A 14,167-nucleotide genomic window follows, 5' to 3' on the forward strand; every position below is an offset into this window, starting at 1 on the left:
TGGTGTCAGGCTCAGGTTCCTGGATAATTATTTTAATGCTCGAGTTCTTTATTTCAGCTCCAAAAGAGGCACGGCATGTTCCTTCCAAACCTAAAACATCACCAAGCCCAGATGTGCCACAAACCAAACCTGGTAAATATATCAGTGTTTTGTATCTCATACTGAGGTACTCCAGGACTATGTATACAGTCTTGTGTTGTGGCTGGTGTCAGACTGTGGTACTTGGGAAAGCTTTAACAATATATAAACGAGTTGTTTTCTTTCAGCTCCAAAAGAGACGCGGCGTCTGCCTTCCAAACCTAAAACATCACCCATCCCAGATGTGCCACCAACTAAAGCTGGTAAGTGCATCTTAATTCTATATTTCAGTGCAGTGACACTTATGATTTTGCAACTTTTCTACCAAGAATTGTTGGTGCGTGCGTGCGTGCACGCGCGTGCATACACACACACACACATTTGTGGCAATGGCAGAAGTCTATTACTATAACAATGCTCTGCTCCACAGCTGTCATACCCTACCTAATATGTACACATGTTAATGAAATATACAGTCATTGTTTTACAGTATTTTACTCAGTGGGGGGGGGGGTTTGTGCCCTTATGCAACAGAAGACTTTAGTCTTAATTTCCATAGGTTGGGAGAGAGATTGTTTATCTACTGTCTGGCATCTATAGTTTCAAGGGATTTGTTTATCTAGTGTCAAAAGACAAAGGTACCAAAAAAACCCTCCACTTTGCTCTTGTACATCACCTTCCATCTGAAGGTGAATGGTGAAGATCCCCATCTTTGCTGTTTCTGTTGCTTGTCTGGCGATATTTTTATGCAACACTGGGTGAAGAGGGCAAGATTCTCAGAAAATACAACATACGAGGGCAGCACCAACAGGAAAAGGTAGAGACTGAGATCCTGTGTACAGGGTATGGCAATGCGCACGCACCACGGGTGGTGTGATTTCTAAAGCACACTAATGTGTTGCACATTAACTGGTCCATGTAGACCCTGCTGGTGCACATCAATAGGTGTTATGCTTTAATATATATTAAAGCACACTAGGGAACCTTGAGTGATACCAGCAGGGTCTACATAGACCACTTAATGCATAACGCATTAGAGTACTTTAGAAATCCCCTCCCTTCTGTAGTGTGCATTATCCCAGCTAGACAAACTCTGAATCTTCAGCTACACAAGAGTTCTGTTGGCACAACTGAGAGTGGGAGGAACAAAGGTGTAACCCATTCTTCCACTGCCACAATCTGCAGAGCAGGCAGGGGTCACTTCAACCTCTGACCTCTTCTCTAATCTATGCTGTGTTGTAATGACAGGCTGTCGGCCATTATTAGCACTGCTCAGGAATTTTCTGTTGGAATTATTTTCTGAAAGAAATTTAATTTTCCATTGGAAAAATCTAAATTAAAGCTCCCTGGCAGCACACCTGTTTTAATGTATAACTCTGTGAATCCTTTCAGCCGCGAAAGAGAATCGACGTGTCCCATCTAAACCAAAAACATCACCCAGTCCTGATATACCACAAACAAAATCTGGTAATTATATCATTGTTTTGTATTCTTAAATGTCATGGTTTTATTTTTTGCAATTGTACTTCAAGGGACTGAATTTTTGTAAACTAACATGTTAGCATCGTAGCATAGCAAGTCTCTACTTCTCAGCCATCAGCTTGTGAGCATCTGCGATCTCACATTTTACACCTACAGATGAAAACTACAGAGATTTAATGACCATTTTCATTTTTATCAGTAATGTTATGAAAATGTTTACATACACTTGTTAATGTACTTTAGGGAACCTATCAATTAAATTATGAGACTTATCTTTTCAAAGAGGTAAGAAACTCCACTTTTTTGAGTAACTACCTATTCATGGAAATCAAAATAAAAGTTACATTTCCTACCTGGAAAGTTGGAGCCCAGATGGTCACCCCTAAAGTTAGACTTCCACTGATTCACTTCAGACATGAATAAAACTGACAAACTTCTTGAAACAGAACTGAACTCAGAGGAAAATGAGATTTTTTTTTCCTCAGTGGTGGTGTAGCCCTGTTGGTCCCAGGATATTAGAGAGACAAGGTGGGTGAGACCAACTTTTATTGGACCAACTTCTGTTGGTGAAAGAGACAAGCTTTGGCGCTCACACCAGAGCTCTTCTTCAGGTCTGAGAAGTATACTCAGAGTGTCACAGTTAAATACAAGATGGAATTGTTTAGCATAAAAAGTTAACACATATTCCAAGGGACCATTCAAAGGGAAGTGGCCCCTTAACACCACTTCACTGAGAGGTCAGATATACAGTGATTGCTTTATGAAAAGTGTTCACCCATGGGTGATATGATGTTTTTGTCTTTTATCATTTTCCCGTGAGAGTTCATTTGAGAGTGGAGTGATTTTCTGGTTTCATACACATAGTTGTTATTGGGGCATTTAGTGCACTGGATGGGGTACACCACATGTTGTGATAGGCATGTGTAGGACCTCTGGATCTTGAAAGGTGTGCTGTGGAAAGTACTGATCATTGTAGCAGTAGAGATATGTCTGCAGGTTTTGCATCTGCTTTTATGGCAGGGTCTTATGATGCTTTTAATTGGTGTGTCCTAGCCCGTAGGGAGCTTGCTTCTGATGATGAGCCTGGAGAGGTTGGGAGTCGTTTGAGCACCAGAAGAGGGGGTTCAGGAAAGATTTCTTTCAGGATGTGGTCCCTGTCGAGTATGGATTGTAATTATTTAATGATACCCTGTATGGGTTCCAGTGTAGGGTGACAGGTGACAGCCAGGAGTTTGCGGTCAGGGGGTGTGAGGGGGCATATTGAAGCAGGTTTTCTCCAGGTATTTGGGTGGCCTGTTCTATTATGCAATCTACGTCTCTGGTGGAGTGCTCTTGTTTGGCAAAGGTGGTTTTAAGTGTGTTTAGGTGTGTATCCTGAACTTTCTCCTTGGATCATATTCTGTGATAGGTGAGTACCTGGCTCTAGATAATAAGATTTCTTGGTGTATCTGGATGTGTGAAGGTAGGAGTGGTGATCCATGTTTTTTTTGCATATAGCTGACTGTAGCATTCCATTGTTGAAACTGATCATGGTGTCCAGGAATATGATGCTGATGCAGGAGTGTTTGAGAGAGAATTTGATGGATGGCTGGTGGTTGTTGAAGTTGTGATGGAAATCCGTGAGGGAGTTTAGGTCGTCTGTCCACAGGATGAAAATATTATCGATGTATCTCAGGTATCTGGTATCAGGTATCAGGCTGATCTGTGCTTCCAACAACAGTACTTCAAGATCCATGGGTCCTACACATGCCTATCACAGCATTTGGTGTACCTCGTCCAGTGCACTAAATGCCACGGTAACAACTATGTGGGTGAAACCAGACAATCACACTGCTCTCGAATGAACTTTTGCAGAAAAATGATGAAAGACAAAAACACCATTATGCTCATGCACAAAAACTTTTCACAAAACAATCACTCCATATTTGACCTATTAGACCTCATTTTCAAAAGAAACTTGCACAACACCTTCAAAAGATGAGCTTTGGAGCTTAAATTCATAATTGGATAGACACTAAAAATCATATTCTAAATAAAGACACTACAACAATCTGTAACGCACTAACCCCCTTTTTTGTCCTATGACTGGAGAGGTGGTAACAGGCCATTTCACCTTGAACAGTCGCTTAGAATATGTAACTGCGTATGCTACACTCTCTGTTCCACCTTGTATTTAGCTGTGACACTCTGAATACCTTTCCCAGACCTGAAGACGAGCTTTGTGTAAGCTCCAAAGCTTCTATCTCTCACCAGTAGATGTTGGTCCAATAAAAGATAAGACCTCACTCACCTTGTCTAACTCATATTTTTTCTTGGTGAATAATTCCATTATTTTGTATAATTAGATAACTTAGAGTTTTAGAAAGTCTCACGTTAAATCAATGCACTTTTAAAAAGCAATATTATTCATAAAAGTACTTATCCAAGCTATTGCAGAAAACTAAATAAGTGCAGTGGTAAATGAAAAGCAGTACTCCAGCTGTTCCAGAAGTAGAGACTCTGTATTCCAGCTGAGGATTTGTGGAGAGTGAGGGAGTGGCAAAGATGGTTTTAGCCTGTAGCCACAGTGTTCAGGCTTCTCTTACTTATGCCTAGCTGCTCCTGGTCCCAAGGAATGGGTGACATATAGCTGCTATGGTATCTCAATGGTACCCAGAAATTCCCCTTACACAAGGTGAACGCCTAGAGGGCTGATGCACCAGATTTAAGGCTTCTTTGTGAATTATTGTTTATCTTTGCATTTTCCTTTATGGCTCCTTCAAGAACTAGTACAATACCAAGCACACAGCTAACAATTAATGCTTACTATAACTGGATTCAGAGCTTATAGAATGCCACCATTCAAGATACTGCCATCAGCTGACTCTCAGCCAATTATTTTGGCTTTCACAGAAGCTACCTAGCACTGCTGCTCAAAGTCCAAGCGACTGCAAATCTTTCATAAGGCTGTACTTCTGCCATGTGATTGGTATTTTAGGTGGTGGTAGTTTTATGTGGAAAATTTACCAGTCTCACTGCCATTGCCAGAAGCAAAATCCAAATAAAAACACTTCACACTAACTTAGTGACCTAAATAAATTTGCAGTGTGTGTTTTTCATCACAGCTATTTTTGTTTCACTGTTCACAATTGACTGATATTTTTCAACTGTTACTGAACAAAAATCAGCAGTGTTAATTTTATACTAAAAGCTTTTTTTATACAAGAGTGTCCTGAGGGAAATTTGGAGTCACTTTTTCTCTTTAACGCCTCTCAAAAGTTATCTAGGGAAAGACAGGAAAAGCTTTAAGGAGCAAATTATGCCTTCATATGTGAGCACAACTCTCATTGATGCTGAATGTCTATATGGAAGGCTCAGACCTGTGTTCAAGCATGCATTTGAGGGCAGAATTTGACTCTTAAAATGCCTACTATAAAGATTTATCCCAGTCCTGAGAGGTACTGATCAACTATTGACTCCCTGCAGCTCCTACCTGTGCTCAATCCATCATTTGGCCCACTTTTACAGTTAAGATGTGTTAATTAAATATCTACTGATCACTAAAAGAGAACTTATTGTGTATTAACATTGAAAAGGCATGGATCAGTCTAAAGAGAATTATTCTATCCTTCAATGATTCATTAAACTTTATTCTGTTTTGTGTTCTTAGATACCTCTGTTGTTTGGAACTGGGGATTTCTATCCACTCTGTTTTCTTCACAGGAAAATCTCACTTCCATTCTCTTGTACTTTCTCATTTCACTGATATCTACAGGAGTTAAGCATGCATATCATGACGAGAAGTGCCTGGGTACAGCAGCTATCTGCTCTGAAACACAAATGGAAAGATCTCAGTCATCCTGCAGCCATGTCTGTCTGTGTTAATAAATTCTTGTCTTAATCCTTGTCAGCTTGGCTCCAAACAGGACAAGGACGTCTGTCCCTTGCTTGCTTGATCATTTTTCAAATGCTTTCACATGCCAGGCCATCATTTCTCTTTTAAGGGCCTGTGCACATATGACTTTCAGCCTTCTTCACTGTCCCCATAAAAAATTTGTTTCCTTGTTGCAGGCAGAAGGCTTGCAGTGTCTGTGGCTTTACACCTGCGGTTAGACTTTTATTCCTGGAGACCGTAAACATTTATAAGAGGTTCTTTCTTTCAGTTCCAAAAGAAACTCAGCGGGTTCCTTCCAAACGTAAAACATCATCCAGTCCAGATGTGCCTCACATTAAACCTGGTAAATTATTTTGCATTTCATTGTGCTTAAGTTCACATTTTTAGCAACTCTTCTACAATGGACTGTTGGGGGAAAAATGGTAACAGCAGAAATGCAACTAACATTTTATCATTATAGCTAAAGAAGTCTCCATTTTACTGCAGTTGAGTAGTGAGTCTGATGAAAACAATCAGTTGTTTTCAGTGTAATAAAGGGGCCTTGATATCCTACAGGGGGAGCTGGTAGCAACCCCTTTATTTAAGTTGCCTAACAGCTTCCATTATAAAAGATGCTTGTAATTTATATTTAAGAAACTTTCACACTTCCATTGTTTGCAGGATGCCTTGGGAATTTGGCAGAGAAAAAGGCCTCAGACTCGGGAAGTGGTGGTTCCCTTGTCTCATCAAGGTCCTTTCAGGTTCAGCTGAGGTTAAAAATCATCATTTCTCTCTGGTCAGTTGCATTCCTCAGGAAAATTCTGGCAGCATGCCGAAACAATAACTGAACAGACAAACAATTCAAAGTGTCCGGTTCACACCACCCCCAAAGCACCAGCAGCAGAGCACACTGCTTTGGGAACATCTGGAGCCTGCCAGAACAGCTGTAGCAGCGGGATGTGTGTCAGTGTAGAGAGAGAGCTGAGCCGGGCTCCCCACACACCTTAGGCCCAACACAGGAACTCAATGTCCTTTATATCCCCCCACTTTGGGGCACCACATAAGGCAAGAGCTGCCCCAACTCCTGGACAGGAGGTGGGGAGGGCAGGAGACAAGGAGAGCTGGGCCAGGCCAGGCTCCCTTCAGCCACCCTGGAACCAGCATATAGTGCCTGTGACCCATTCCACCCTCTCTGGAATAACAGCCTTCTCTGGATGCCAGCTAATGTAGTTAGTGCTGTAGTTCAAATGATAGAAATCTGGGCTGAAGATTCAGGGTTCAAATCCTGCTGCTGATGGCATGATGGTAGGCTGTCAGTTGCACATAATAGAATTTGTTTTTACCTTTTTCCTCTTGAAAAAAATAACTAGGCAATTACATACAAAAATACATTCAAAGAATGTTATTTAACTCGCAAAGTCCCCTTATGTGCATTTGTTATGATACTCTCTTTAATTATATCGTCACTATTTGTTCCATACGACCCCTGTCTGATTTAGAGCACAGGAAGGACAAACAAACGTGCAGCAATTAAGTTCACATGAATCTGGCATTTCGTAACTTTACCACTTACATAACATTCTCCTTACATTGTTTTGTGTATCTAATTTATTATTTATATTACAGTAAGACCCAGAATATTCTAGTCAATGTACAAAAGGCTGAAGAGTAAAATTTAAAAGAAAAAAAGATTTATTAGAAGTACTACAGATAGGAGTTATTTTATAAACGTCTAAGATAGATAAAGCATGAGAAATCATATTGATAAGGTTCTAAGGTTGGCCCAATTTCTCAGAGTATAGAAATGTAATCAATATGAGAAACACTAAGACTGTGCTGGCACACATATCTTACTCTGATCCTTTGTCGTATATCACAAACTTTCCACTATCATCATTGATCCTTACCTCTCATTAGACCTCTCTGTATGGTCCGCATGGGTTTTAACCAGAGCTAATTGAAAAAGCAAATTTTTTCCTGTGACAAATTTCAAATGAAAAATCTTTTTTCTTTTTCAAAATTTGTCTATTGAAATATTTCAGTTTTCCCATGAGAAGTCTGAACAATTTGAAATGAATTTTTAATGAACATTTCAGAAAGAAAGAAAAATGTATTTTGTTTGACTTAAAATGGCAATTTTTTTTTTTTGGTATAAAAATATAAAAACAAAATATTATGTCAAATTAAATTAAATGAAATTTTTCATTTCAAATTGACAAACTGACTTAAAACGTTCCATTTTGTTTTGTTTTTTTAAACCACAAAACCAAACCAAAACATTTTAAGTCAAAATTAAAATTTTTTGTTTGGAAATTCCCTGCAGAAAACCAAAATTTTTAATCAGAATCGACATTTTACTGTGAAAAATTTCAGTTTTGACAAAATCCATAATTTTTGGTGGGAAAACCTTCCTTGTGAAAAATTTTGTCCTCCTCTGGTTTTAACCATACCTAGTCAGAAACTGTTGTAACAACCATTGCAAAGCTAAGTATATTATTAATGATACCATCGGAAAATTAATACACATGTTCAGGCAGTGTTAAAAGTTCTCCTATTTCATCTTTGTGCACAGTATGATTACTTTGTACTAACAGAGCCCTGAACCAAAACACTGGATCGAATTGCTTTTCAGTCTTCAGGGAAATCTGGATCTCGATCTGAATTTTGCTACCTATACCTGTCTATTTTTATAGATACATCTGTGTGTGTATAAAGTAAAGAGAGCCTACTACAGAGAATTTTCATATAAACAAGGAACAGCATGAATGTAGAAAGAAAAGGGGTACTTGTGGCACCTTAGAGACTAACTAACAAATTTATTTGAGCATAAGCTGAATGCATCTGATGAAGTGAGCTGTAGCTCAAATAAAATTGTTAGTCTCTAAGGTGCCACAAGTACTCCTTTTCTTTTTTGCGGATACAGACTAACACGGCTGTTACTCTGAAACCTGTCACGAATGTAGAGTATGTGCCACCATGTTTAGTTAATTAGCCACTTACAGTTTGTATGGCAGCTTCCACCTTCTCTGTATATATATGGAACATATAGTAAGAAGATAATCTTCTTACTATATGTTCCATTCTGTGCATCCGATGAAGTGGGCTGTAGCCCATGAAAGCTTATGCTCTAATAAATTTGTTAGTCTCTAAGGTGCCACAAGTACTCTTGTTCATGTTTAAATGTTTTTCTCTTTAGAAAAACAAAACAAAACAAAAAAAACCCCTCAAAACTCCTTTTAAATAAAGCCTAATAGTAGCTACTTATATCTTGTAAGTCTCTGATTGCAAATGCTTGCTATTTTAAAACCTCCTGGGCCCGATCTTCATCTAATATAAATTGTGTAGCTTCATTGAGTCCCCTCATCTCTCTCAGGATTTATCTACATTTTTTCCAGCAGGAGTCATTCCATCCCTCCAAGAGCCAGTCACTGCTACAACTCCTCATTCTCTTGAACGAGCAAAAACAACAATGGGTAATAATACTTATTCAATAGGTAGTCACTTTGATTTGTTTGTTTTCATCCCCATCAGAGAAGAAATTCCCAGGAGAAGCTCATTTTATGCCATTAAATATAATCATCAGACTTTCCTCTGCTTCTAAATGCATGCTTGTCCTTTGGCGCTGAGCACACAATGTTGTTTGCTGTTCCTCACATGAACAAATCTTTTTTTACAGCAGCAGGACCCGTCAGTCCAATCTGAATTTTTGAATTCATAACAGATGGAGAAAATGCTTCAGTTTTATTTGATTTTGGAAAAATAGCAGTCATATATTCTGCTACCTTACTTTGGGAAAGACCACATACTAGAATTGCTCTTTGATAACTGTACAATACGATCTAGCTGGGTGTGGTGTACTTTTTAGGATCTTTATGAGCTTTTCAGATAGGTGACTTGCCTCTCAGACTTCTTCCCAGAATACAGATACTTCTCAATCTTTGGGCTTGTCCACACAGAGACTTAGTGTGCAACAAGTTGGGATGTAAATCTACAATGCACTAGCTTGCCACTCACGAACTGGCCATGTTGACTCTGCTACCATGCTGTAAAAGTTCTGTGGTGCACACACTACAGAACTTCTAGTGCGTGGTACTAGGGTCTACTTGGTAACTTAGTGTCTGGCAGGCTAGCACTCTGTACATCAGCTCCTCAAGATAGTTAAGTCCAAAGCAGACTGCAAAGAGTTACAAAGGGACCTCACAAAACTGGGTGACTGGGCAACAAAATGGCAGATGAAATTCAGTATTCATAAATACAAAGTAATGCGTATTGGAAAACATAATCCCAACTGTACATTTACAATGATGGAGTCTAAATTAGCTATGACCTCTCAAGAAAGAGATTCTGGAGTCATTGTGGATAGTTCTCTGAAAACATCCACTCAGTGTGCAGCAGGAGTCAAAAATGTTGAGAATGTTGGGTCTCATTTGGAAAGGGATAGAGAATAAGACAGAAGATATCATAATGCCTCTATATAAATCTGTGGTGCCCACAACTTGAATACTGTGTGCAGATGTGGTCACCCCATCTCAAAAAAGATATATTGGAATTGGAAAAGGGTAACAAAAATGATTAGGGGTATGGAACAGCTTCCATATGAGGCGAGATTAATAAGACTTTCAGCTTGGAAAAGAGATGATGGCAGGGACAGGATATGATAGAGGTCTATAAAATCATGACTGGTGTGGGAAAGTAAATAAGGACATGTTATTCACTCCTTCTTCTAACACAAGAACTAGGGGTCACCAAATTAAATTAATAGGCAGCAGGTTTGAAACAAACAAAAGGAAGTATTTCTTCACACAAAGCACAGTCAGGGGAGAGAGATTTCTCTAAAGCAGTCTATGGTAGCCCTCACTCTGCAAAGAAAGTAGCATAAACATAATATTTATCCAGAGTGTTCAATGGTAATTCGGGCGTAGGTGCTATGCTAGCTTCTGCGGATTCCAGTTCATTTTTACTGTGAGCTATGAGAAATAAGAGAGTTATTTTTTTCTTTCAGTACACATTCGTTTTACACTTTGTCCACAACACGCTAAGCATGCTTCAAGCCAGAACTGACCAGACTGGTTTAAGAGCTGTAACATCTCATTTCATAAATGTAGCATGCTGTATGATGGGGTCTAAAATGGCTGTTACCACTCAAGAAAGAGATCTTGGAGTCATTGTGGATAGTTATCTGAAAACATCCATTCAATGTGCAGCGGCAGTCAAAAAACCTAACAGAATGCTGGGAATCATAAAGAAAGGGTTAGATAATAAGACCGAAAATATCATATTGCCTCTATATAAATCTATGGTACATGCACATTTTGAATACTGCATGCAGATGTGGTCGCCCCATCTCAAAAAAGATATATTGGAATTGGAAAAGGTTCAGAAACGGGTAACAAAAATGATTAGGGGTCTGGAACGACTTCCATATGAGGAGAGATTAATAAGACTGGGACTTTTCAGCTTGGAAAAGAGACGATGAAGGGGGGATATGATAGAGGTCTATAAAATCATGACTGGTGTGGAGAAAGAAAATAAGGAATTGTTATTTCCTCCTTTTCATAACACACGAACTAGGGGCCACCAAATGAAATTAATAGGCACCAGGTTTAAAAGAAACAAAGGGAAGTATTTTTCACACCACGCACAGTCAATGTGAGGAACTCTTTGCCAGAGGATGTTGTGAAGGCCAAGACTATATAATAGGGCTCAAAAAAGAACTAGAGAAGTTCATGTAAGATAGATCCATCAATGGCTATTAGTCACGATGGGCAGGGATGTTGTCGTTAGGCTTTGTTTGCCAGAAGCTGGGAATGGGCGATAGGGGATGGATCCCTTGGTGATTACCTGTTCTGTTCATTCCCTCTGAAGCACCTGGCATTGACCACTGTCAGAAGACAGGGGTACTGGGCTAGATGGGCCATTGGTCTGACCCAGTATGGCCATTCTTATGTTCTTATCCCAGCTTGCCATGCATTAACTCTTTGTGTGGACAAGCCGTTTCTATTTATTTTCAGTCCTTTGAAACAGGACTATGTTAATGCAAACTACATACCTTCTAGTTCCAGCCAACATGGTCGAGGTGGTGCAGTTAGAGCAGAGCACATTAGAGCACTGTACAAGTCACAACTTTCTAATGCGCTTTACTGCACAGTGTAGACAAGCCCTTAGAATCTGATTGTGTCTTGGGCTTCCCATTACTTCAAGCCCAACTCTGGAAAGCAGACAATTAGTAACTCCGAGTTACCATTTGCCTTTTCACTCAGCTCCCTAGAACTGGATTGCCCTTCATGCTCCTTGTTTGTTTGTTGTTTTGTTTTTCTCCCTTTCTAGTTTGATAAGATCATCTTTCCTGTCTTGCCTTCACTTCTCTATTTTAATAAAAATTTCAGCTCTCTAAGGCCTTCTTTGAGGCAGTCAGCCTCTTAGCACCCCCAGTCCCACCCCCAATCTCATCACCTAGCATAATTAGAAACAAATTCAAGGTGCCTACATACCTTGGGGAATCTTTTTCTTCACACAGTATGAATTTTCTAGGAGAAAACATTTAAATCTTCAAAACATGCAATGTTGCCTCACAAGTTATTTGTATCTGTTCTGTAATACAGTATGGAAATCCAGGAGCATTATCTTTCCATGAGATCATCCTGCCAGTCAGTGTGTTCCTTGTCTCTCTCCTTAACTCAACAATGGGGAAAAAAGGATGGATCTTTTACAGCTAGGACTGTCTATATGGCTAAATCCTGATTTTGAAATACATAATCTCTTAAATGCCATTTCCAGCTACTCAGGAAGATCTTAGGAAAGGAATAGGGAAATGATTGATCATTTTGCTCATGAAACTGTGGGAAAAACACTTCCAATATCTCAACAGATTTTTTCAATGAGTAGAATTTGGTGAAATAAAGCAATTTTTACTTGTGAGTTTTTTAATGATGTTTTCCTGTTTCTGAGTGAATTGGAACAATTTAATTAAATTTCCAAATTTTTCAATATTATTTTATAGAAAATATTTTTCATTATCTGAAAATTTGCAGTGACCGTAGAACTACTTTCTAAAAATATCACATTTTTTAAATAAAGGATGGAGGTGATATTGCCTCATGAAAATCACATGGTTAAGTTGAGTAAGCAGTGGGCTGAAAGCTAAGTGGTTATCCGACAGTGGCATCTTTTAGAAAGCATACAAGCATGAATTTTTATGTTAAAATGTCTTTTCTTGTGAGATGTTTCAGGAAAGTGGCTTGTTGCTTTTTTTCAGGCTTTCTATGCATAATTTTAAACCTGCCTAGATTTTTTGAAAATTGAAATGTAGTGATTGCAAAATGTGGAACAAATTTGCAAAAAAGTCACACAAGTGTTCCTGGCACTTTTTTTTTTTACCAGTTTTACCCAACTCCGTTAATAAGGACATCACCTACAATATTTCACTCAGTTTCCTTTCCTTGATAGTTCTTAAGATCAAGGAGATTTCCTAAGTTGTTGAGATTTCATATCTTTTCCAGTAAGAAGAGATTTGACTCATAGAACAAGCAAGTGTTGCTGGAAATGTAGTAGCAGATATACAGAAACTGATATCCAAATATGTAACACTCTTCATTGTGTCTCATAAATTCAGCTAATTTAAGATATTATTTAAAAGGTATTTATTGAAAGGCGTTTCCTGCACCGATGTTTGGTTTTGAGCTCTTTACACAATTTATATAAGACAACTGAAAGAAAACTGTAGGACTCCAACTGCCACCATAGACCATACAAAAATAAAAATGGACCACAATCTCTTCCCAACTCCAAGCAGCAGCTCTCTAACCCATCTCTCCAATCACCTCAACTAGCTCCCAGTCAGCCCTCTTCAGAAAAGCTTGGGTGGAACATAAGCCACACAGGTTTTTATTCTGAACTTTAATTATTCATGCCCCAGTTGGAGAGTTTCTGAATGAGTCTAAGGTAGATACCCTTTATTTGGGCTTGTGGGCAGAAATAGATTTTTTTCATTGTAAATTTTATCAGTCGTAGTGAGAAGATGGATGCTTCTTAGAGTAGAGTTTATTAACTACAGAGTGCATGGCTCCAACTATCTTAATCAGCAGTCTAAGACATGTGACCTCAGCTTCGTAGATAGGTCTTGGCCAATGTTTTGAAAATTAAATTGGTGCAACTTTTCTCCATCTAAGTAGATACTAATATCTATATTGTAATTGCTGGTTTATACTGTTTCTCGGTAGCTCCAGAAATTAAAATTTTCTATTATATGAATATATTTTACTAAAACAACGTCCTGTTTTTGCTCTAAAAGAGCAAAAGAATCAGTACTTGATGTATGCATTAGCAGTCACTTGTGAGCTATCTACATCTTCACCAAATATTATTGTATATTCGTTAGGTTACTTGAGATCCCACACATGGGGTGAAACGTTTCTTCAGCTTATGGGTTTATAATGTTTTTATTTGAATTGCCTTTAACACCCAAATATCCACATTGCGGTGAATTTGCCTATTGTGAGGATATGATAGTCCCTGTCCATTACTTTTTCACACCAATATGGATCACAGACCCCACCACTATCACTAAAAAAAAAAAATTTGCCATAAATACTAAGCATATTCCTAATAATATTTTTTTCAGTTGAGGATATGCTGCATGGCAAGAGTTCTTGGCTGAAAGATATGTAGAACAACTTAGAGTTGAGTAGCTTTGTAGCTGGAATCAGGGGGACTGATCCATAGATCCAGTTAGGTGGAGGGGTGGACTAACAGAAA

General features: G+C 38.8%; 1 protein-coding gene across 1 annotated transcript in view; it reads left to right on the forward strand.

The window, feature by feature from the left end:
* ABI3BP (ABI family member 3 binding protein) overlaps positions 1-14,167 on the forward strand; it is a 316,616-nt gene that overhangs the window by 221,946 nt on the left and 80,503 nt on the right. The window contains exons 34-38 of the mRNA XM_074973278.1: positions 58-132; positions 267-341; positions 1,471-1,545; positions 5,703-5,777; positions 8,809-8,886. Of these exons, the coding sequence (XP_074829379.1) occupies positions 58-132; positions 267-341; positions 1,471-1,545; positions 5,703-5,777; positions 8,809-8,886 (378 nt within the window). The remainder of the gene's footprint in view (positions 1-57; positions 133-266; positions 342-1,470; positions 1,546-5,702; positions 5,778-8,808; positions 8,887-14,167) is intronic.

Source organism: Natator depressus, chromosome 1 (genome assembly GCF_965152275.1).
Source record: "Natator depressus isolate rNatDep1 chromosome 1, rNatDep2.hap1, whole genome shotgun sequence".
Taxonomy (NCBI): Eukaryota; Metazoa; Chordata; order Testudines; family Cheloniidae; genus Natator; species Natator depressus.